At 22.9% G+C, this 26465-nt stretch overlaps 5 protein-coding genes across 5 annotated transcripts; 3 read left to right on the forward strand and 2 right to left on the reverse strand. All coding sequences in view use genetic code 6, as the record gives it.

The window, feature by feature from the left end:
- Positions 1-1681: 1681 nt before the first annotated feature.
- On the forward strand, positions 1682-7675 carry TTHERM_00703460 (calpain family cysteine protease; the record flags this gene model as incomplete). The annotated part of the gene is made up of 4 exons (XM_001032017.2): positions 1682-2895; positions 3725-6007; positions 6062-6433; positions 6553-7675. 4 exons carry the CDS (start codon positions 1682-1684, stop codon positions 7673-7675), a joined length of 4992 nt encoding a protein of 1663 aa, XP_001032017.2.
- Positions 7676-9089: 1414 nt separating this feature from the next.
- Positions 9090-14626, forward strand: TTHERM_000703469 (hypothetical protein; the record flags this gene model as incomplete). The annotated part of the gene is made up of 4 exons (XM_012800055.1): positions 9090-10208; positions 10427-12706; positions 12771-13157; positions 13534-14626. The coding sequence occupies exons 1-4, from the start codon at positions 10192-10194 to the stop codon at positions 14624-14626; spliced, it is 3777 nt and encodes a 1258-aa protein (XP_012655509.1). The 5' UTR covers positions 9090-10191.
- A 1530-nt stretch (positions 14627-16156) lies between these two features.
- TTHERM_00703470 (RNA recognition motif 2 family protein) lies at positions 16157-20656 on the reverse strand (the record flags this gene model as incomplete). Its single annotated transcript, XM_001032018.2, has 8 exons — positions 16157-16585; positions 16642-16713; positions 16763-16846; positions 16903-17013; positions 17074-17208; positions 17268-19234; positions 19712-20209; positions 20611-20656. 8 exons carry the CDS (start codon positions 20654-20656, stop codon positions 16157-16159), a joined length of 3342 nt encoding a protein of 1113 aa, XP_001032018.2.
- Positions 20657-22438: 1782 nt separating this feature from the next.
- TTHERM_00703480 (transmembrane protein, putative) lies at positions 22439-22663 on the reverse strand (the record flags this gene model as incomplete). The annotated part of the gene is made up of 1 exon (XM_001032019.3): positions 22439-22663. The coding sequence occupies one exon, from the start codon at positions 22661-22663 to the stop codon at positions 22439-22441; it is 225 nt and encodes a 74-aa protein (XP_001032019.1).
- Positions 22664-23383: 720 nt separating this feature from the next.
- Positions 23384-26370, forward strand: TTHERM_00703490 (adaptin amine-terminal region protein). The gene is made up of 8 exons (XM_001032020.3): positions 23384-23655; positions 23749-24189; positions 24276-24632; positions 24702-24847; positions 24918-25182; positions 25233-25424; positions 25477-25881; positions 25935-26370. The coding sequence occupies exons 1-8, from the start codon at positions 23452-23454 to the stop codon at positions 26247-26249; spliced, it is 2325 nt and encodes a 774-aa protein (XP_001032020.2). The 5' UTR covers positions 23384-23451; the 3' UTR covers positions 26250-26370.
- Positions 26371-26465: the final 95 nt, after the last annotated feature.

The following is a 26465-nucleotide window of genomic DNA, read 5'->3' on the forward strand; positions in this document are numbered from 1 at the left end:
CTATTTAGAAAAATTAATTTTAATTTATTTTATTTTTTGATTCTTTCATAAATAATAGGAAAACTCATCGAAATTAGATCGAAAAAAGTAAAAAATAGGTTTTTTAAGTTAAAAAATAAAAGCTTGATTTGAAAATAAACAAGAAATAGAATGAAAATTTAATGTTAAATAATAGTTCACAATTATATGATTTTATTAAAATTTAAGTATTTAAATATTAAAGTAATTAAAGTTAATAATTATTAAGAGTGTTAAAATTAATTAAATATTAAAAATAATGATTTTTCAATAACATTTTAACATATTTTTATTATATTTTTAATTTCTATTATATTTTTTCTCAAATTCAAGTAAAAAAGTGAAAATAACTCCAATCTTAACTAAGTTAAAATATAGGATTTTCTTAAATTTTGTTTAAATTCATTAAATTTCAATAAAAAAATATAATTTTAGCTTTTATTTAGATTGTAAGTACAATATTTTTCTAAATAATTATTTTAAACTAAAACAATTAATACAATGAAGAAGTTTTTTTTCTGATTAATTAATTGTTCAACAGTTCTATATATTATTTTTTTTACAAATTAAGTTGAAATTATTAAATAAATGAATACTTATAATTACGATTTATCCAATAAAATTTAAAATAAATAATTAAATTATAAAATTATATTTTCTCTTTCAATTTCAATTTAAATTTTATATAAGCTACTTTCTAATAGCAAAATTATTTTCTTAAAATTTTGATTTACCGCTAAATGAATTTATTATCTTAATTCACAGCTAAAATCAAAAGCTTTTGGTACTTAATCTTAACTTAAAAAATAATTCAGTAAGAATTTTAGAATTAATTAATAAATAAATCTAGTAAGAAAATACAAAAAAAAAGAGTTTTAATAATCCTATGATTTTTTAATTTAGCATTTTAATTTATTATAATTTAAGGCGTAGAATAGAAAATTAAATTTTCCTTACATTTACATTTTAGTGTTAAAAATCACCATAAATCTAAGAGAATAGCTATTTTTATTTATTAATAATTTGATCAATTAATAATAGCAAAGAAACAAGAGTATTATAAATAAACTTGTAAAAAAGCAAAATAAAATTGTCTTGTTTTTGTAATTAATATTTAAACTACTCTATTATAGTGAATTGAGCTGTTTTATATTATTAGACAAACTCTATATTTAAGGAAAAAAAATAATTTTTTAATTTAAGTATCAATTAATTGCTTATGAAAAAAATATGTAAAAATTTTTCAGAGTTGATTTATGTGTTATAGAGTTATTAATTTATAAAAAGTGTGCTTGCTCTTGACTTTTATTGATTTCTCCCAGAAAATATAATTATATTAAAATCATGATTAATTTATTTATTCTAGTGGCAGATATAATAAAAATAAAAATTAACGCCTCTGATTTCTTAAAATATACCTGGGAAAATAAATATATAGGAAAAAAATTCACTTTTTATTTGATAAAGTTATTTTTTAAAATATACCAAAGTTTTTTTAATTATCAATAATTAGATTAAATTTGATGTTTTTATAGATTAATTCATCTAATTGAATTGCTTTATGCTTTCATATACTGTACTCATTTTAATACTACTTCAGAATAATTTATTCTATTTTGTTATTATAATAATAATAATGATAAAAAAATATAATATCAGAAAAATGATTAAAAAAATTGTGTTACTTTTACTTCTACTATACTTCTGTATGGCTTAGCAGTAGCAGCAATAATATGATTTTATTTATTAGTAAAATCAAATGTCTTCTTAGCTGTTCAAAAATTCCTAACTGAACATTCTCTAGATGAAATCAAGCTCACTCTACACTGTTGTTGCAGCAGGATAATCTGGTTTGTGGTGGATAAATAATACTTCTACTTAATTAATAGAATCAGCTACTGTGAGCCTTAAAAATTAAGATTAGGTAAGCGCTCTTGCTATTACAGCTGATGGAAATTATCTGCTAAATAATTACTAAAACAAGCTTTCACTCTTTAAGGTCAATCCAAATGATTTTTCTATGACTTTACTGAGATAGGGATAAAACTCGCTAGCTATCACTGACATATTTTTAACAAGTAATGAAAAAATAGCTATTATTGTTGGTGAAAAAGGTTCTGTAATAGCATATGACATTTGGTCTAAAACTCCTAATCAACCACTATTGATTCTAAGCTAATATAACTCCTAAACTAACATATTGGCTTACATAACTCTATCAAGCGATATGTAATGGCTTTATATAGCAGACTAATTTTTAGGAGCCACCATCTTGAAACTTACTTATGCAGAAAATTAAGATGGGTCTATAAAAACTTTTAATATGAATTTAGCAGGCTAAGTTGGTGGTTTATATTTTGTTGCATAAGTATAAGCAACTAACGACAACTAATATCTTTACGCTTTGGATAGATGGTACGGTGTTCAAATTATATCTCTTTCCCCTCTAATTTCTGCTAAACCTTCTTCTTATCCTGTTTAATTAAAGATAACTTAACTTTTTTGGCCATATACTGATATGAATCCTGTTTTTATGGGTGCTTTAATATCTTCTGACTCTAATTATCTGATCATCTCCGTGAGATCCTAAGGTCTTATCGCCTTTGATATTAGCAATAGACTTAATCCTACTTATTACTATTAGATTAAGATTCCTGGTATCCCTCAATATATAGCTTTTACACCTTTATAATCATAAATATATTACACTGATGGCACATAAATGATAGTATATGATAAAGTCTAGTCTAATCTAAATGATGATTTCCCTAACCTATTCAATGGTCACTAATCAAATTTGAAAGTTTTCAGCTAAGCCTACTACTAATGGAGATGTTACATAACTCCAGATACACAATGGATGCTTGTACCCGAAACGTATTTTTCGAAATTTTATTATTTAATCTAAATATTTAAATATTTTTCTTCTAAAATTTGATTTTTTAAGAGCAAATTATAATAAAATTTTTTTTTTGCATTTCATGTAAATTATAAAAATTCAATTTTATCATACTTAGCAATTTTAACAATAAGGTATATTCTTTTGATTTTTTATGTTATTTTCTTTTACTAAAAAATTAAAATAATCAAAGAGTAAATGCCATTTTTTTATAAAAATTTGTTATCTATTTAATTTAAAATTTTTAATCATAAATGTAAAGATGGTATTATTACTATATAATCAGAACAAAATAGGATCATTTTTATATTTCTAAAAATAAACTTAAATAACGCAAAAAAAAAAGAATATATGCCCTTCAATTTTCAAAATTCATTATCTATTTTAATTGTTTTGACTTTTAAATAATCTTTATTATTTTATTTTTAATAACACAAAAAAAGTGAATAAATTTACTTTACTTTTAAATAATCAATTTTTATTTTTTATCAAGAATATAAAATTAATGTTTGACCTTAATTTTGCTCAAAATTTTATATCTATTCTTATTATATTTTATTTATTTTAAATCATTAAATAAATAAATACTTAATCAATAACAAATTTATAAGTGTCTTTCTATCTAATTAAATATTATACTGTTTTCAGATGAAGGAAAAAAAAGCAACAACTTATATCATTAAATTAAAAATCATTTGCTTTTAATTGAATAATAAATATTAAACATAAATTTTACAAAATTTTCATTTTAAATTTTTAATAATTTTTTTTTACTTCTGATTTAAATTTATCTTTAATAAAATAAAGCGGAAATGTTAATATTTTAAGCATCCCCAATTCTGATCCATATTAAATTACCTTATCAGGAGTAATCAAAAAATCAGGAAAAACTCGTACCTGCAACCTTGAGTTTTCAAGTGATTTTAGATATATGTATCAACCAGTTAATTATAATATTAACACAATAGACATTTATGATTTGAATACTTTAGCTTCAAATTCATAATCTATGGCAATAACGAGTAGTCTTAATGTTGCATCACCATAAAGAAATGAGAATATATCCTTTAGCAAAGATCAAAAACTTTTAGTATAAACATTCGCATAAGGAATATAAATTATAGACTCATCAGATATTTTAAATCTGAAAATACTGACTACTTGGAATGTACCTCTAGTATTAAACGGGTTTCCTGGTTCTGTGGGTATTAGCCATGATAATAAGTGGGTTATTATAGCAATGAGAAATGTTGGTATGTATTTGTTTCTAGACATCACAGATCCTAAAAACCCTGTCTTATAGAATTAAATAACCACAAACGGAGGAGAATAAGTAGTAATTTCAGGTTTGTATAATTTAGCCTACTTATGCGATGGCTCTAATGGTCTAGCTATTCTTGATATATCATATTTACCTAAAATAAAAATAATTAGCAGAATTGCTATCGACGGATGGGCAAATTAATGTAATCTATTTTAGAATGAAGATTTCATGCTTATATCTTCAATGGATTATGGAATGATTACTCTAGTGAATCTATTAGACAAATAAAACCCTGTAGTTTACAGTAAATACTAAGAAAGCACCTAGCAATCTTTTGGTAACTGCTATTTTAAAGATTTATCTTATGGTTTTTCAATAAGCTAATATGGATTAAGAATTTTCCCTTTGAAATCTCAAATAAAAATCCATTCCTCATTTATAGACATAACAAGTTCAAATTCAAATCCAAAAACTGTTGGTAAATCATCTAATTTATTGGTTGGCTAACAAATATAACTATAGTTAATGATGCTTTATGCAGTAGAAGGTTCTCAAATAACAAATGTGTACTATTATAGTAATTACTAAATGAATTCTCTCCCCTATTGGATAAACTTTGTAAAGAGCTAAGGATCTATATTAATAAATGTTGATAAATCTTCTATAGATCCTTCAAATATTTCAGGATCCTTTTTAAATACTCTCATAGTATAAGTTTCTGTTCCTATTACTGCACAAAGCTTTATCTATGATGGATTAACAAATTCTGCATAGAGCTAAGCTATCTACAATTATTATTAGTAACTTGGATTTATCGATGGGGATAATTTAGTTACACCTATCTTTAATCCTAACATGCCCATCTCTTTTAATGTTGTTTAGCTGTCTAACCCTTAGCAAAATTAGCAGCTTTATGACAAAGTTAAATTGACACTTTAAAGAGGTATATATTATAATCCCATTCTCTTTTACACTGCACAATCATTAAAGTTTGATTTTATGAACAAGCAGTAAATGATACAAACTTATTCTTCAACAGTTCAAGTTAGCATTACTGTTACTAATCCTATTATGGGCATTTTTGTGAACATGCCTTATTCAGGCGTAATTGTTTCAATATCAACTTCACAGAATTAGATAGTATTATAAGGTCCTTTATCTAATCTTAATAAAATCCTACAAAATAAAATATTTTTCTCTGAGAAATCACCTCTTCTTAGTCAGGTAACTGATAACGGACAACCTTAAGGATTTATTCTTTATATTGATGATGGAATCAACTATAGCCAACAGTATACAATAATGCTACAAGATGCTATTTCTAGTTTCATACATATTAAAAGTGAGGTATAGTTATAACCTAGTTATTTATTATAGTAGTAAGTTAATGACAAATATAGCGGAGCTAATGTTCCTGTAATAGATGAAGTATCGCTAGAATTTTTACCTCAAACTTTCTCAGATTAAGATGGATTTTAATTAAGTTTTTCAGCTTATTAAAAATAAAGTGATGATACTTTCATTGAATTAAAGAGTGATTATTGGTTTAAATTTTCTAATTATCAACTAAGATTTTATGGAAATGCTCCTAAAGATCTTTTAAATACTAGTGTTACATTAAAAGTAGTTGCAACTGATGGTTACACTACGGTGTCTGATGTTTTTACTATCAATTTAAATTAGTTGCCATTATAGTACGTGCTGAATTTGATTGTATCCATACTAACACCACTGCTCAGTATCTTGGGTATTTATAAGTATCGTTATGTGATTGTCAATTTTTTAAACTACAATAATACAATTTACTCTAAAGAGACTGTTAAAACGTAATTTATCATTAAAATTTTTTTTTTTTTAATTTATTTCATTTTTTAATAAAGTAATTAAGTTTATTATAAAATAATTCCACTGCTTGGAAAAAACCTTTAAAAATCTAAGATGATGGTCTAGCAGTTTATACATCATATTTAATAGCAAAAGTTCAACTCAGAATATTAAAATTAATAACAAAATGTTCCAGAAGCAATAAAGGAAAGTAAAATTGTTGAATTGTTATTAAAAGAAAACCCAACAAAACATGAAAGATCTAACAAAGAGATGGAAGCTTACATAAATAAGTAAAACAACATGTAAATGACAGACCTGCATAAAAAAATTGTTTAGAAGTTAACTAAAGTGTCCATAGATAATAACATAAAATCATAAGTATTTAGTAAAATTTGTAACAAAGATGGCATTGTTGATATGCAAAAGTAAATTTTTTTCAAATATTATTTTCTCATAAAATTGGCTTGATACTTCTATTTTTTTCTTTTGAAAAATTAAAATTAACTTATTTATTTAATTTAATATATTTTAAATATCAATTTAGGGTATTAGAAATAATAGAGAATAATATAATAGAATATAAATTCAATGGAAAAAAAATGAAGATATCAGATGATATACAAGAGCTGAAAGATTCCTCTAGTATGCTCCATATTTGTGTGTTTTGCTTGTTATCAAGGTTCATTCTAAGCTTGAACTCTGAATTATCCTTCTTCTATGAATATTTGAAATAGTATTCTGTTGCATTAAAGTTTTATTATCCAAATGACTGGTACAAAAACTATATAACCTTTAATTATGCTCTGAATGAATAAGAATAATAAAATATTGATGACATCAGCCAAAAGAATATTTTAAGTTTATTTTAATTTAAAGACGATTTCATAAAGCTTGCTCTTGAATCATTAAAGCAATCTCCTTAGTATTCTGAAGTAGAATAAAAATTTAAATACAAAAATATCAATCATAATATTTTGAAGCAAGTACTAATTGCTGATGCTTTAGGAATTGATAGTTAACCTATTTTCCGCTATAAAAAATGTTTAGGAGAATCACTATTAATCGATTTTTCTAATATTTAATCGATAGAGGCATACAAAAAAAGTGGATAAACTAATAGCTGTTGTTAAAGAAAATCTTAGTTCAACTATACTTAATATGGTTTATTTTCTAATCTAAAGCTTCCATATTGGATGTAGATAATAAACAAATAAGATTTGATTATTCTCTAAGGTAAACCTTCATTGGATGATGTAGACAGTCTTCAAATCAGAATTATTGATAACAAAAATTATATTATCAAGAGTTATAATCTTGATATTTTGGTTTAGGACAATATTTAAGTGACAAAAATCAATTAATTTTAGAAACAAAATAGCAAAGACTTTAATAGTTCTAATAACATACTTACAACGGCTGATAGACCAATAAGGTTGTTAAATTTTAATCAAAATAAAAGATAAATCAGTTAGTTTGAAAATTATTCACTCAATACTTATATTGGCAGCAATGATGATGAGATTATTGAAAATATGAATTTATGTTCTGAGGCATCTCCTCAATAGAAAAGCTTATTGAATAAAAATGTCGAAGTAAAAATTAAGATTGATGAAGACCACAATAGTATTTATGCCTCAAAGCGTATCAAGTAAAAATCAGAAATTTGATATGCATAAATGATTAAATTTTATTTTATATTAATTTATCAGTCATCAAAAATATATTTTTTATTTTTATTGTAATTACTATTAGAAAGTAATCTTTTTTAAATATTGATAAATATTAGTTTTTTCATTTTTATTAAAAATGTTTAAATGCTATTCACGAAAAATTATAACTTGAGTAAGAAATATATATTTAGTAGAATAATAAATAATATTTAAAAATAATAAAAAATAAAAAGAAATATAAAAAATTTTGAAAGTAAGTTTTAAATTGAAAGAAGAAAAAAAAAATAAATGCAAAATCAAACATTTAATTTTTTTGATAAAGAAATCTAAATTTTTTATTCTAAACATTTAATCTTAAATTAATTTTTTTTTTTACATGTAAATTTATTATGCTACTAAATATTTTTTTCATATGAGAGAAATTATTATTCTAGAATAGCAAATAAGAAATTATTTTCATCAAAAAAAATGTAAAAATAAATTATATTTTACTATTTTCATTATAAACCAAATTAAATTTTATCAAATATTCTTAATTAGGTAAATTTATAAAAATTACATTTCCTTTCTTATAGATCTTATTGTTAATAAATAAAAAAAATAATTTTTTATTGATTTATAATCATTTTGAAAACTATTTGGAAATTTTTTTTTAATTAATTAATAAAAATGATGTTATTTAATCAATAGTTTATTTAAATTTTACAATATATCTCTTTTTTTATAGATAAATTATTTTTTGTTTCTATTATATTTCCTCACCCTATTATAAAAGAATGGAAATAATGATATATTTTTAAACATAATTATTATTTTTATTTTTATAAAATATCTACTTTATCATATATTAAAGAATAGATATAATCATACAAATGCTTTATTGTTACTTTTTAATCATTATCAAAATAAAACAAACAAGTAAATTAATAAATTAAATTTATTTTACAAATTAATTTCAAATATAATTTTAATCTATTTTCTTACATGTACACTCAGTAAAAACTAAAGGAAATATTACTTCTATTTATTATCATCATATATTTTAAATAAACATACCTATTTATAAATTAATATTTTCATAACTTTGATCAAGTCATAAATATTTAATTATTACTGAATTAAAATAGAATATTATTAAAATTATGAGCATTAAGGTTTTTTGTTAATAAATATGTTTTAGTTTTTTTTATTTATTAAGTAAATAATTAATAGTCAAGTAGAGCTTTTTAATAAAGCAAATATATTAACATTAAAAAATATCAGCTTAGAGTTGTTTAAATAAATAAAAACTAACTAATTTATTACAAATATATAAAATTCATGACTTTAATAAAACTAATACTTTTACTTTATAGCTTAGGATTTTATTATGCCTAATAATAGTAATATAACTTTCTTTATTAGCTTAACTAAAGGTCATATTAACTGCTTAAAAGCAATCAACTTAATATTAATCAATTAAAATCAAGTTAAAATTACTCTGTTGTAGTTTCTGGACAATCAGGATTATGGTGGATTGATAATACATCTTTAATTTTGATTTCTTAAACATAAACGAGCATAAAAAATGAGCAATTTATAAGCGCAGTAGCTATTACATCTGATTCTCGTTATATACTAGCTAATTATGAGAGCAAACTGACTCTTTTTTAAGTGAATTTAACAGATTTTACTCTCATACAACAAAGATAAGCATCTGATGTCTTATCTATCACAGATATTTTTTTAGCATTTAATGAAAAAATTGCTATTATAACTGGAGAAAAAGGTTCTGTCATAGCTTATGACATATAATATAAATCTATTGGTGATCAATTGCAAAAACTAAGCTCATACAGTTCTTAAACATCTATCATATCTTTTATATAGCTTTCCTAATATTTAAAGTGGCTCTTTATAGCAGATTAATTTTTAGGGGTCACAATATTAAATTTAAATTATGTAGAATAAAGTAATGGAAAAGTATAAACTTTCTAAATGAATAGATGTGCAACTGTAGGAGGATTATACTTTGTTGACTAAGTAGAAGTTACTTTAGATAGTAAATATTTGTTTGCTTTTGACAGATGGTATGGCATATAAATTGTAGATTTGACACCTTTAATAGAAGCTGACTCTTCTACTTATCCAATTAAACTTACTATTAGCAAATTATACTGGCCTTACTAAAAAATGAATCCTGTTTTTATGGGAGGAAAAATGTCTAGCGATTCCAATTACTTAGCTGTGTATGTGAGATCGTAGGGCTTATCTTTTTTGATATATCAGACAGACTTAATCCTTAATATTATTATAAGATTTAAATTTCAGGTATTCCTATTTGGATTGAATTTACACCTTCTTAATCAAACATTTTTTACACTGATGGAAAATAAATTCTAATTTTTGATCAAATTAGACCTAATTTAAACGATAACTTTCCTAATTTATTCAATGGTCATTAGTCTGATTTGATCACTTATACAAAAAACTATTACTAGTGGCGATGCTACATTTCTCCAGATTAAAAATTTATGTATGCAACTTAATGGTAATTTTTATTTAATAAATTTTAAAAATATCAATATTTTTTGGTTAATGAATTTAAATAATTAATTATAAAAAAATTTTTATCATAATTTTTAAGGACAAAAATAATACCACTAAATTTAATTAGATTGTAATCAAAAAACCAATAAATTACAATAATTTTCTAATCAAATATATTTATTTCTAGTTTTAATTATAAATTTTAAAAAATGTATAAAGTGGCTAATTAGACATTCTAAGCATCTAAAGAAATGATCCATACAATATCAATTTATAAATAAATATTCCTAATGAAGGTAAAACCCGTACTTGCAATCTTCAATTCAGCTCCGATTTTAAATATTTATATTAACCTGTCAATACTTCAAATAGATCAATTGATATTTATGATCTTAGTTAATTAACTTTAAATACCAAATTACTTTAGTAGGTTTCAAGCTATAAAAATAATAATCCTTAAAGAAACGAAGATATTCGTTTTAGCTAAGACTAAAAACTATTAGTAATGACATACGCTTAAGGCATATAGATCATAGATTCATCCGATCTGTTAAATTTAAAATTACTAAGTGAATGGAAAGTACCACTGCAAATGAATGGCTTTCCACGTTCTGTAGGAATTTCTTCAAATAATCAATGGGTTTTGATTGGAGTGAGAAGTATTGGTATGTATTTAGTATTAAATATAGAAGATCCTAAGAATCCTATTTTGTAAAATTCTTTTTCGACTTAAGGAGGAGAGTAAGTAGTTATATCAGAAATATATAATATTGCTTATCTATGTGATGGGTCTAGCGGGTTAGCTATTTTAGATGTATCCTCTCTTCCTTAAATTAATATAATAAGCAGGATTAGTATAGATGGATGGGCAAATCATTGTAATCCAATCTAAAAAGAAAATTATATGCTGATTTCTTCAATGGATTATGGAATGATAACTCTTGTTAACATTTAAAATAAAACCAACCCTATTGTTTATAGTAAATATGTATAGGATGAATAACAATCGTTTGGAAATTGCTACTTCTCTGATTATTCCTATGGATTTTCAGTCAGTTAATTTGGTTTAAGAGCATTTCCAATGACTTCTTAAATTAAGATACACTCCTCTTTTATTGATATAACAGGTAGTGACAGTCCGATAAGATTAATTCAAAATGAATTACTACAAGTAGGATAAGTCATAGAATTGTAGTTACTAATGCTCTATCCAACAGAAGGATCGCTGATAACAAATGTTTTTTATTATGATAATTTTTAAATGAATTAGCTACCTTACTGGATCACATTTGTTAAGAGTATAAATTCTGTTATCATATCTGTTGACAAATCCTCTATCGATTCATAAAATATTCAAGGAGTATTCCTTAATACTCTTGTTGTTTAGGTATCTGTGCCTCTTACTTCATAAAGTTTCATATATGAAGGGTTAACTAATGAAAGCTAAAGTAATGATATTTACAATTATTACTAATAAATAGGGCTTATAGATGGAAATAACTTAATTACTACTGTTTTTAATCCAAATTTGTAAATATCCTTTACAGTTGTTTAATTAGCCACCTCAGAACTTAATTAAAAACTTTATAAAAAAGTGAAATTAACGTTTTAAAGAAGTATTTATTACAATCCTATCTTATTCGAAACTTAGCAGTCTTTAAGTTTTGACTTTAAAAATTAACTTGGAATGATACAAACTTTCTCATCAACAGCTTAACTAACTATTTAGGTAAATAATCCTATAATGGGATTTTTCGTTAACAAAATTTACGATGGTGTAATTTCATCTATATTTGTAGACTCAAGTGGGATTATTTTTTCTGGTTCTATTTAAATTTTAAATAGAATTTTGTAAAACAAAATATTGTTTTCACAAAACTTTCCTCAAAATAAAATAGCTGTTGATAATGGATAATCTCATCAATTTTTAATTAAATTAGATGACGGAATAAATTATGGAATAAAAAAATTAATTTCATTTTCAGATTGCACTTAAAGCTTTATTCAAATTAAGAGTAGAGTGATGCAAAATCCTTCATTAAAGCTACAAAGCTAAATTAAAAACAAATATTATAATTCTATAATTCCTATTATAGATGAGACTTCAATAGAATTTTCATCTCAAACATTTGAAGAACCAGATGGTTTTCAGCTCTCTTATCAAGCATATCTATAAGGTAGTGATGGAGAATTTACTATATTAAATAGTGATTATTGGCTGAAATTCTAAAATCAATTTCTTAGATTTTACGGAAGTGCACCTTAAACAATGTTCAATTAAGCTGTTACCATTTAGATATAGGCGACAAATGGTATTACAGTATGCTCAGATTAATTCACAATTTACATCTACTAATTACCTCTTTAATTTATTTTAAATCTTTTAGTGTCTATTCTAACTACGCTTATTAGTATAATTGGAGTTTATTAGTATCATTCAATTGTTTTTAATTTTTTAAACTTCAAAAATACTTTTTACTCCAAAGAAACTGCCAGGATGTAATTAATTTGCTTTTTCAATGTTTTTCATTACTTTTATTTTAATTTATTTTTAATTAAAAAGTAATTAAATATACTTTAAAGTAATTCTATTACTTGGGAATAATGTTTTAAAAGCACAGAAGCTTGTAGATTAAGTTTTAGTGTAACTCTAAGAAGATTTAAAAAATGAAAGTATCAAAAATATAGAGTTGTAGTAAATAAATGATAATCTAAAGCAAAGTTAAATTGTCAAGCTTATAACTTTTGACAATTCTGTAAATTAATAACAATAATAATAGCCTCAAGAAAAATAACAAAAGAATTAGTAATTTAAGCCACCAAATAAGAATTTTCTTCAATAGTAAAAAAAATTAATTCTGAAATTAAATTAATTCTATTAATAAAGCAAGTATGATTCTAATATATAAAGCTTCCTCTGTGATATAGATGGAATAATTGATATGGATAAGTAAATAAATTTTTATTACTTTTACTATTTTTTATATAAAGAAGAAATAAATTCATATTAGAATTAAATAATTTTTTATTATTCTTATATATTATAAAATTAATGGTAATTAAAAGTATAAACAGAAGTAAATATGGGTACTATTCCATTTTTAAAAAGCATGGTCCCATTAAAATGAATTAGGGTATTAGTGTTATTATAGTTTAAATAAGCAGATTCTATTTGAAAAATAAATTAAATTTTCTAAATTTAGAATTATTGTAAATTCTAATTAATTAAGACCTAACTTTATCGAAAAATAATTTTTTTGATATAATTATAAAATTTGCATTTAAAAAATTTAAATTATTTAATTTTTAAAAAAATAAATATGTAGGGTAGTATCTTTCATTAGAATGTCTAAATTAGAATATAAATTTAAAGGGAAGAAAATAAATATGCTTGATGATTTGAAATATTTAGAAGATAGCTCTAGTATTTTGCACTTATGTGTATTTTGTTTATTGTCAAAATATGTTCTATAGCAGTTGCCAGATCAATAGTTTTTCTATGATTACTTGAAATAGTATGCATTATAGTATAATTATTACAGTCCAAACGACTGGTATAAAAATTTTATAGAGCTCTAGTGTTAACTAAATTAAGAGGAGCATATTAAAATGAGTGATATATGTTAATAAAAATTATTTTAACTATATAGCTTTAAAGACTTTTAAATCTAGCAAGCTTTTGAATCTTTAAAAACATCACCTCATTTCAAGATTATATAAAATAAATTCAAATACCAAAATGTTAAATTAAATATTTTAAAATAAGCTCTAGTATCAGATGCTCTTGGTATGTCTTCATCAGGAAAATTTTCAAAATGTTAAGGTGAATCACTTCTGATTAATATTTCTAATATAGGATCTATATAGGCATATACAAAAAGGAGTAAAAAATGTTTATTTGATAAATCCTTTTTTAATTACAAAAAATATGGAATATCATAAAATATAAAGCTCCCTTGCTGGATGTCTATAGTAAATAAGCATAATTTTATAATCCTCTAAGGAAAGCCATCCATCGATGACTATGAAGAATTTCAAATTAGAATAACTGACACTTAAAATCATATATTAAAAACATTTGATTTAGAAGTTAAACCTTAAGACTTAAATACTAAAAGCTAATAAACTCGTATTATTGATAAATTTATTTAAAAAGATGAATGTGAAAGTAAAGTTAACAATACAACATTCTTCCCTTAAGATTAGTTTTATACAGAAAACTTTGTTCAAAGATATCAAAATTAAACAAAAGAATCTATTTTGTACCAATAAGAAACAGATTCAATATTTTCAAAGATATAAAAAGAGAATCAAAAATAAATTTTTCTTCCAGATGAAGCAAACTCTCTAGATCAAATTGATAATACTCATAACACGATTTACTATTCATCTATAAAAAAGTAAAAAACACTTTTTTGAATTTAAAGTTGATTAAGATAAAGATATTTTATTAAATTTTACTGAATGTTCAAATATGTGTTTGTTTGACAAATCTATAAAAACCTTCATTATTAATTTTAAAGTTTTTTTTTCATAATTGTTTTATCTTAAATAAAAATAATCCATTTGAATTATTGATGAAATTTTTTAATTTTTTAAATATATCTTGATTGTTAAATAACTAAAAATTACAAAATAAATTTATGCTTATCATTAATTTGATAAAAATGTCATAAAGATTTTAATTTTCAAAAGTAAAAAATATAAAAAAATCATTTCAACTAACATAAATTCCTAATATAAATTATTTGAATAGAATTAATTTAGTGCAATTAAACCAAAGAGAAATAGATATTAATATGTTTAAAAATACATTTACAAATTAAGCATTAAGTGAAAAGAGATTGATATGATTATCTTGCAATTTAAAAAAAAAATTCTAAGAGAAAAATATATTTAGTATAAAAAGCAAATAAGTATATAAAAATTGGAATAAAATTAGAAACAAACAGATAGATATTAATATATAAAACACTATTTTAAATACTAGAAGAATTTCTTACTTTTAAGTTTAATCAACCATAACCTTAAAATGCATAAATTGATTAAACTAGTAATTTATATTTTAGAAAATTCATATTTGTATTATAAACTTATTATGTTTAATTATTATTATTTATTTTGATATATAAAGTCAAAAGAAATTAAATGGATTGTAAAATATAATTCTCACCATCAATTTAAGTTTCGTAGGAAAATTTTAATTCTCTTTTCAAGTAATTGAAAGGAATTTATATTTTAGCAATTCTTTTGTGCTAATTTATATACATTCAAAAATGAATTTATAAATTTTATGAATGAATGAACGAATCACTTGCAAAAAAAGTTGAACCCAAAAATATGTAACTTTCCTAGCTATCTTCTCTGCTTATTTAGCCACTCCTTAGAAACTATAAAATTTGCTGTAAATAAATATTCCACTATATAAAATCTATTTTTATAATTGATATTATCTATTATTTCACAAAGATTTTGAAGCAGAATTAGTGTGTTTTTCTTTATAAGTCAAGCAAATATTAAGTTATATTAGTAAAATTAGTTGCATGAGAGACAGTAGAGAAGTTAATAATTATATTGATTTTATTTTTATATAGAGATTTAGTTAGAATTGGTGATATTAAAGTCTTTTTATTTGTAAAATATGGATTTTGAGAGGGATTTTCGAAAGATGGTGTTTATTTAAACAGTAAATAAGCAAACTACATTTTTATTTATCTTCTAATATTAGTTTTATTGTGTATCATATTTACTTGTAGAAAATTGTTAGTATTTTATATAATTAATTATGAGAAAAATTATAGCTTTGAGAAACAATTTTATAATTATTTGTATAACTATCATTATATTATCATTTTTATATTATTGGTTTTATTATTATTATTATTATTTTTTTTAATAAAATTAATATTTCATTAATCTGCACAACTTCTTCAAAAGTTTTCTTTTTTTTCACTATTACTAAGAAGGATTCATGCATTAAGTTACTTTTTTAGTACTTGATTTTATGAGTTGAGCTTGCTTTTGTTTGATATCCTCATTATTTGTTGGAGAGATACTTTTTGAAATAGATGATATATTTAGAGTCTAATTGAGTAAAGTTTATGACTTTATGCTTGAAGATCTAGCTTAGATATTTTGAGTATCGTTTGACTAAGTTATGGTACATTTCTCATCTTTTAAGGTGTGATTTGAAGAATTATGATTTGAACCTCTTGAATAAATAGACTCTTTACTTTAAGATTTTTCATATTATTGCTTTGGGGTATTAGCTTAGTTCTCTTATTCATTAGATGAAAGTTATGCGTTAATATTTTCAGGAGATTTGCTTCTTTGATCTGCTGAGCTACTGCTATTGGATACCTTACGGACTTCATCCCTCTAAAAATTAATTTATTTAATTTATTTTTTTTGAATTTAATAGTAATAAATTTTACTTGATTCTTTAAAAGCTATTCTAAAGCTATTACTTCATTTTTAGGGAGTATAACAGGCTTTAGCTTCTTATCCTATTTTTAAATTTTTTTAGCTTTATTTTATACTTTTAATAAATTTTACTTTTTAATTCATGACGCTAGAGTGCTAAAAGTGATGTATAAGCGCATTACGGCCTTGAAGTCTAGCATAATAGAGCAAGCAAACCTAAATTTAAAAAAGTAAAAAAATTTAATTAGTTTACATAAAAATATGCAATTTACTTTTTCACTGTTGAATTTTGCCCACTTCTGGTTATGAAACTCTTCATAAAAATTTTTTATAAATTCTGGATCTATGAAGTTTATAAATGCATACCCGACGTTGCATTTGTTCTATTTATTTTTAAAAATTTTATTAAGTTTTATTATTAAATTTTAACTTTTGTATATTACCCTAAAATCTATAGGAAGATAAAAAAAGTCATAAGTTTTTGAATGATTTTAATCAATTTTTTCCATTAAAGCTTGTAAAGAATATTTGTTTGGAATATTTTTTATCATTACAGTAGTACGACTATCTTACTTTACCTATTTTTATTTTTAAGAAAATGAATTTGTTATAAATTTAAATCTAAATATTTGTTTACATTATCTGGATTGATTAAGTAATTACTTTCTTCCTCTTGAGCTATTATTTTTCTTTTACGTGTTCCTTTAGAATTTTTCTTTTCAGCTTTCTTACTGCCTTTGGTTTAATCATCTGATTTCTGTTTCTTATCAGTTTCAGATTCATTATTTGAGTCATCAAAAAATTCACCATCAATTTTTTCATCATCTTCTTCAAGAATTTAACTCTATTCTATCATATTATTAGTAATACTTCTTACTTTTCTTGAAAGTTATGAGAAAGTAGCTGAACTTGTGGTATCATTTTTTTGTTAAGATTTAATAGCCGTACTGTTCTAAATAGAATTTCCATTATTTGAAATTGAATTATCATTCTACTAAATTTATTTAGAAGATTGAATACTACCTGATTCAAATTTTTAATTGTTTAATATAGAAATATTAGAATAATTCTATGAGCCACCATTAGTCTTCGATGAGGTAGATAAATTTTTCCTATGGATTCCTTATGGTTTTGCTAAAAACTTTTATGGATAGTGTAGTAAGTTGCTTGTCTGATTTTATTACTACTAAATATTTTAATTTTGCTAGCTTTAGCTTCCTTATTAAATTTAAGGAGAAAATTGAGGATGACTTATTTAGGTATTATTTTGTTAAGAATTTTGAGAGTAAAACTAAGATTAGCTTTATTAAGATGCTTATATCTGACCATTTTATTTCTAGCTATCGTTAAAATTTTATTACTATTACTACTGCTATTATAGGATATGCAAGCTATCAGATTTATAAGTTCGAGATTTGTTTTAATCATCAATCTAACACTAAGAAGTGTAGTTTTGCTAAAAAGATGTATTTAAAGAGTTAATGCTAGAAAGATGGCAATTATTTTATGAAATACTATCATTGCTCTTGTTGTGAATCATAGGACTAAACATAATCTCAGGTTAAGCATGATATGCTTAGCTTCCTTGAAAGCTTTAGTTATTGCTGTTACTGCTGTAGGAATGCTAATTAATATGCGATTGCTGTAACTATGAAAGAATGAAAGAGTGTTGCTGCGATGAAGAGTTATTAGAGAAAGATAGATGTCTATGATGATGGTTATAAAAATTGTTTTGCCCTTAGACGTAATGTTGAGGATAATGAAGTAAAATCATCGAATAATTATTATTCCCACCTCTTGGTGTAGTCGTGGCAGTGTTTTACTATTATGATTATTATTATTAACTGTAATCGCTAACACTTAACTAGCTTAACTAGCGCGCTATTTTAGAATCATAATACATTATTGAATTATTATTGTTATTATTTATTATACTATTATTGGTAGTGCTATTACTAGAACTGTTTTGATACGCTTAATGGGTAGAAATGCTATTTCTATTTCTATACACTCCTTAAGGATTATTCTAGCTATTGTTATATTATGTAGTCTATTGTTAAGAAGGAGTGCAAGATCCTCCCATTTCATTAAAATTTAATATTTGAGAATTTTGAAGATTGCCTTATTAGATGAATGAGTTTTGTGAAGATTTATTTGTATTTCTAGGGGTAACATAAGAAGATTCCTATACAAGAGTTGATGAACAAGTGGAATCAAAAGTAGAATCAGATTATTTAGGCCTTTTGTTTTAAAAGAAGACACTATTATTTTGATTCATTTAGGTATTAGCTGATACCTATTATTGTAACTATTATTATTGCTAAGATTGTTACTAAATTAAAGCTTTGATTTTAGATTAATCCCCAAAAAATTGAAAAAAACTGTTTTCATTGATGTACTATTATTACTGCTATTATTATTGTTGTTATTGTTGCTACTATTGTTATTATTGTTATTGACCTTATTATAGCTACTGTGGTTGCTACTGCTAGCTTTTTCCTTGGTTAACTTGATTTTCTTAGACGTTTTAATTTAAAGTACTTCCTTCATTTAAATCACTCAATATGTTTTTGTTTGGTTGTACTGAATTAATTTTTTTACTTTCTATCATTTTTAAAAAATTAGAATTAAAATTTGAATTTATTTTTCAATCAAAACTAAAAAAAGCATTTTCTATTTTAATTACCATAAATCATTATTTATATTGTTATTTAATCCTAATTTTTTGAATATGTTAATTATCAATTAAATTGGGTAGATTATTAAATTTGAGAAAAATATAATTATCAATCAATATGTAATTTAAACAAAAAATTTATATATTTGTTTGTTTATGTGATTAGAAAATAAACAACAACTTTTTACTATTGTATTCACTAAATTATGATTCTTTTATCAATTTTGGTATTATAAAAATCAATATTATTTACTTAATTATTTATGGTGATTAAAGTCATTATATTTTTAAATTTCCAAAAAAATTTTCTAAGAAAGCATGACAAAAATGTTTCAATAAAAATTTGTGAATATACATAACCATTTGATAGGAATTCACATATAAAAATGCTAATAAAACTTTACTTGCATGTAGCATAAACCCTCTTGCAGTTGAACTTAAAATAGCCTAAGAAGGAGTCACTGAAGCTGTGTTTGATTGATTTAATGCTTTTGCAGTTGTCTAATTCTAGTAATAATTCTATAGATTTGTACCAGAATTCTATTGTTATAGCTAAGACTGTTATGATGAACTTGCTTATCCCATTTGCATAGACATAGGAAAATTTTATTATACAGAATTTAAGAGAATAGGTTGATTCAAATGAATTTGAGACTAATTTTATTTAGATCTGCGGATATTCTCATACTGCTTTGAACCTGAATTCATACGATTCTTAGCAGCAATTTATGCTCCATTATTTAAATGGCTGTTTCCCATATAATTCCTTTCTTGAGTTTACTTGTTGAAGCAATCAACCACTTTATTATAATTTTATAATTAATCATTCCAAATACTTAAATTTTGTTCTCCTTCTTCTGGTTGATCAATTTGATCAAAACCCACTAATAAAACACTATTAACTATATTTATATATAAAACAAATTTAATTATTTCATTTTTATTCTACTTATTTGATTATAAATTTATATATTCATGTTGTTATTGCTTAAAATTCCTTCATTCTTTAAACTAATTTTTGCAAAAATGCTTTGCTCATTATTCAATGAATTTGGTTCTTTATAAAAAGATTTCGCTTTAAATTCTATATTCTGTTCTTAAATAAGTTTGATAAAATATTTTTTCACTTGAAACAAGAATTATTTTGGTATTTCTGCATTAAAATTTCTGTTTAATAACAATCTTTAAATATAAAGTAAGCAAGGGATTTTTTCCTCCTTATTGTTAATTAAAAGTCAATAACATATTGTTAAAGAGAAAAGTATAAACAATAAGAATATTTAAAGAGAAATGGCGTGATTACAATCAACATTCTATCTCAGTTGATCCGGTCTGGAAGACTGCGACATGATCTATGAGATTAAATGTTTTTATAGAGCTGGGTGAGTGAGTTGAGATTAGTTAGAAGTTCCCTAATGGTTTTGAAGTTTTGATAATAGATTTTTAGTATTTTACACCTGTCCTAATGCTAAGACCTTTTTGATTGATTTTGATGTTTTGTTAAGAGTTTATTTGTTTTCTTTATATATTTAAATGACCAATCACAAACAATTGAAAATAATAAAAATTTGTGAAATTTTCTTTCTTTCTTTTAACTCTTTTACCTTTAATTTCTTTCACAATTTTGAGATTAAGTCAATCAATTAATATGTAAAATTTGTTTGCAAAATTTCATTATAGTTTTTTGATTTCAAACCAATACAATCTATACTAAATTATTGCATAAATTTTTAAATTGAATTCGCAATAAGCTTTTTCTGACTAAAAAAAAAAAAATTAAAAAATCAAATGATTCTAATTAAATTCTATTAAGAATTTCTTTCTTCAAGCTTCACGATTTTTTATGTATATTTATTTCATATTTAGTATACTATTCAACCTAAACTAGAAATATTAATAATTTATGTTTTCAAATTTTTTCTATTATAGTATTTAAAACTATAAAAATAACAACTTACAATTTATGCTAAGAAATATTTTTAGACAGTAGATGGACATAATAATAAATAATTTTTATAAAAAAATTTTTAGCAATAAATAAAAAAATAGATAAACCTATTTTAAAAAATTGCGGTCATTGTTTTTATTATAGAAACACAGTAATTACTTTAAAAAAACACCAATTTTTTTAGCTCAATACAAGCGTTATTCTCATTAATTATTTTACTCAACTAAACAAAGCAATTTGATTTAAATTGCTTAATAAAATTTATCAATTTATTTGACATACTTGCTTAATAGAAATGTATTTATACATTATGAGATAAAATTGTTTTTTCACTTTATAAATGAAATCAAATTTTTTTTTTTTTTTGAGGTTTTATTTTTCAGGAGTTTTTAATTCAGTAATTTGATTATATTTGTATAATTCTACTTTATTTATTATATTTCAAAATTTTTAGTTCGTATTAAAATAATTTGAATTTCAATTTCTATTAAAGTCTTTTGCTTGAATTCAAAACGAAGTTTTTGATTAATCGCATTATCTATGAATAATTTTAAATATTCAATAATTACCATATAATAAATAGGAAAGAATTCTTCTAATTTTCTTTTTGATCACAAAAATATTTCATTTTGATTTAAACAAATTTTCCAAATTAAATCTCTAAATTAATCTCTCATCATATTTTGAATATTTCTTAGCATTTTAAAGTAAGCAATTTCTTATATTTATTTATTTAATGATAGACTTTTAAATGCTGATATTAAATATAAATTAGATATTTTTTATAATTAATTTGTATTTATCAGAGAAAGCAATATAGATTGTATAGATTTTCATTTGGAAATAAAGTAAGTAGAAATTACAACAAATTAAATTTGTTGGAAATTTATATGCTCTTTATTTTATTTGATATTTGATAAATATATTTTTTATAATAAATTGATATGGCATGAAAACATAATATATTTCATTTTTTACATAATTATTTTATTCATATAATTATCTTCTAGTAATCGAGCTTTGAAATAGGATTTAATTAGAGGAATATTAATAACATTTTAAAAATAAAATCTATTTAAAGACATAGTAATATAAAATCAGTATAAAAAAACATTGATTAGTAAGTTAATTTTAGTTAAAATTATATAATGGGTAGGACTATAATAGTAACAGCCTTCTTAGATCAGTGTAAAAATCTAACTACAATCTTTTCCTCAGGATAGATATTATAGAATCTGCTTGAATCTTCTGGATCTACCATTCTTTCGAAATCTGTTGGTTGAATGACATCTCTATGAGCTTTAGAATTATTTGAGTTTGTTCTTTTATTAACCCAAAGCTTAAAGAAAACAAATGAAGATATGAAGATACCAGCTTCAATACCTCCCTTTTAAATCAAGCTATTCATTTTTGTAATTGTTTTTTTACTAAGTAATTTAGTATTTTTTTGATGTTTTTTTCAATTGATATATTTTTTTCTTTAAAATTATTATATGATATACCCAATCTCACTTTGATTTATTTCTTAATCAATTGCAAAAGGATGCCTAATTAAACATTAATTTTAATGTATCTAAGCAAGTGTAATTTTTGTTAGTCTACATAGAAGCATAAGAAATTATCTAACATTATAATAATAAAGCTATCAATTTACATACAAGAATTCTAAATATTTTGGGCAAACACATTTTTAATAATGTAAAACTAAAAGAAAAAACAAAAAATATTTTAAAAATAAATTAAGTCTTATTTCAAAAATAATAAATCAAATTAAAATAGCTTTTAAAATAATAATGCTCAATATTGTAAACAATTTTAATTTCTTTTTTAAAAATTAAGCATGTTGAAAATAATATAAATAATTACTACTTTAGCCAATAAATATCAATAAAAGGCTTTTTAAGTATGTTAAAGAAATTAGTTAAATTATTTTTTATCCAAGCATTTTATATTATATCATTAAAAAACTGTTTTAAGTATTTAAAAGATCAATGAATTTTTATCGTATTTTACATTACTTTAATTTTTAAGATACTATTTTTTACAAAAGACCTAAAAAATTAAAAACGTATCTTCACTTTTTGATAAATTATTCTGATTAAAGGTTATCAAGCAAAAGAAGAGAAAAATATATAATAAACAATTAAAAAACTTAAATTAATTAGATAAGTAAAAAAGCAGTCTTAAAGTCAATTAATGATAATGAACATTAAGTTCTTATAGCAAATCCCTCAATTAGCTCTTTAAACAAAGGAGAAGGTCAAATCAAAAATTGATCAATTAAAGAAAGAAGATTCAAAGTATTTAACTAGCAGCAATATGAGTCGTGATTAGATCATCAAAGGGCTTGAATCTAAAAATTCTTAAAAAGTGTTAGATTCATTAAAAAGGTTATTAGCCGTAACTAAAATAATTTATTTCTAATTCATAAAAAATAGATATAAATTTCAATTAATATTAAAATAATATGTTTAATATATTTTTTATAAAAAGCTATCCATCTTAGGGAAAAGCATTAGCAAGTATGTGAATAAGGTTATTCTACTTTTAGCTAATCCAGACATAGAAATTAAGCGTATTATTTACATTTTATTGACAGAAATCAGTTATGAAAATCCAAACTGTGATGAACTTCTTATGTGTATCAGCCCACTTTTGAAATAAATAGCTAGCAATATTCCTTCTGTAATAAAAGGAGATACATTAAAAACTCTTTGCTCTTTAACTATCCAAGAAATGAAGCCAATGCTAATTAAAACTCTCTAAAAATTACATGTTGATAAAAGTCCATATGTCAAAAAAATATCAGCACTAACTCTTATACAATTCTTTTTAAGCAAAGATATTGAAGAAGAAGAAGTTGATGCTCTTTATAGTTTTCTTTTGAAAGATGTACCTTTCTTAAAAGGATGTGTTTTGCACTTATCAAGACAAGTAAGTTTTTTTATAATGAATCAATTTATCAGCAATCCAATTTTAAAATGCAGCAAAAATAACTAAATTTTGTATTATTATATTAGCTTTAGACTTAAGGAGATAATTTAGAGTTTTTACATTATCATTTTAGAAGAGTATGCAAAGAAATTCATACGTATACTGTTTATGATATTGTACTTAATCTTTAAATGATAAATAAGTATGCTTTAATGTATTTGCAATATGAATAATAAGTCTAGTTAGAGCAACAAGCATAAGCATAAGCAGCGGCTGTTGAAGAAAATAAGAAATAAAAACTATCATCAATTAAAAAGATCCATCCAGACCTTTAACTTTTATACAATGTTTGCACTCGCTTATTATATTCTTCATATCCCTCTGTCATACTAGAAGTAGCTCACATAGCTATAGATTTTCCTTAACCCGAGCTCTTAAGTAAGGTAAGTTATCATCTTTGAGTAATAAATGTTATAATAATATTTTGGTATTTAATAAAATTAAAACATTAGGTAGCAAAAGCTCTTTTGAGATTTGTAAATATAAATTCAGACTCAAAACTTATAATTTTGTAAGCAATAGAATATTTTAGTATTAAGTATCCTTAATACTTCAAAAATAGTTTTAGAACTCTTTTTGTCACTTAGCTTGAGAAAGTGTAATTTAAATATTTCAAAAACATATATTTTGTTTGAAGTGAATATTAATTTTTCCTTGTAAAATACAAGATATTGCAAAGTCAAAAAAATTGAAATTTTATATCATATCGTAGATGATTTAAATGTTGGACATATTTTAGATGAGCTAAACTATTAAATTAGATCTCCTTCCTTCGATGTAAGCATAGCTGCTATTAATTGTATTAAAAAGATTGCAATTAAGCAAAATAAATTCTTTGGAAAATGCATTAAATCTCTTACTAGCTTGTTGAAAACAGCTAATTAGTAGCTCATAGAAGTTTTAGTTAAAGCACTTAGCGAGCTCATTTAACAAGTAAAATGATTGAAATTTATCACAAGCAATTAATATTATTTTAAAACTAGAATATAAATGTATACTATCCTATTCTTTCATATACCTTTGAATACTACTAACAAATTAATAATCCACTCATTAAAGAAAGAGTTATAATTTAGATTTCTCAGTTCTGCTAAGAAATTCCATCGATTTGTTTAGACTACTACAGAATTCTTTTACAAAGCTATACTAAAGAGCACGATATTGTTAAACTTTAAGTAAAGAGCACTTTAAACTACATTTTAATAAAATAGATTTTATTTTTAAAAGATAGGTAATTTAGGATTTAAGCTTTTGTGTATATTTGACTAAAATCATGAGCTCTTTTAGAAGCTTGTTGAATTTTTCAAATATAACTTGAACCTTGGAATTAATGATAGATCTTTCAAAGTAAGAGACAGAATGAGATTTATTAAAGCAATTACAATTGGTAATGAAGTATCAGATATTAGCTCTTATGAAGCATAAAAATTGAAAGAGAATTTAAATAAAATACACACTTAAAAATTAGTCGATTTATCAACAAATCACGTTTCTGAACTATTTAATAGCAATGAGGGGTAAATATAACAAATATCAACAGAAAATCAACTAGAATACCTAGGTGAATAATAAGCTCGTTCTTTTGGTTTACTAACAAATGAAGGATTCAGAATTGGCACAATATCATCAATTGTATATTTATTTTTTTCTTAGTAAAAAGTTAATATATTTTAATATGTTAATAGCTAAAAATAAGATACGAAGGATATTCTAACTTTGAAATATATTCTACATAAATAGCAAAGGAGTCAACAGATTAGAGGAGAAGTGAAGCAGAAACTTAGGAAAAGCTATAAAAAGAACAGTAGATTTAAGAAAAGCTGTAAAAATAAAAAGAAATTGCAGAAGCATAGGCTGAAGAAGAAAAAGTTGTATCATAAGTTAAACCTAATCCAGAAGCCAAGTAGAATCAAATTAAAAAATAAGTTTAAAGCGATTTATTAAATCACTATCAGGACAGTCTCAAAAAAACTCTTAGCGATTTTTTCGAAGACGATTGAAAGATTTTTTAAAAAGTTTGTCTTTAATAAAATAATTTATATGTTTGTATAGTCAATTAATGCGTTTATCTGTATATCAATTTAAAATTTTAATTATTTTTAAATTAATAGAGAATATTTTAAAAATAAAATTAAAAATTTTTAATTTGATTAAATATTTTAATAACTTTTTTTTCATAATTAATCTATGAATAAACTAAAAATCTTATTTGAAAA

The sequence above is a fragment of the Tetrahymena thermophila genome (genome assembly GCF_000189635.1).
Source record: "Tetrahymena thermophila SB210 genomic scaffold scf_8254391, whole genome shotgun sequence".
Taxonomy (NCBI): Eukaryota; Ciliophora; class Oligohymenophorea; order Hymenostomatida; family Tetrahymenidae; genus Tetrahymena; species Tetrahymena thermophila.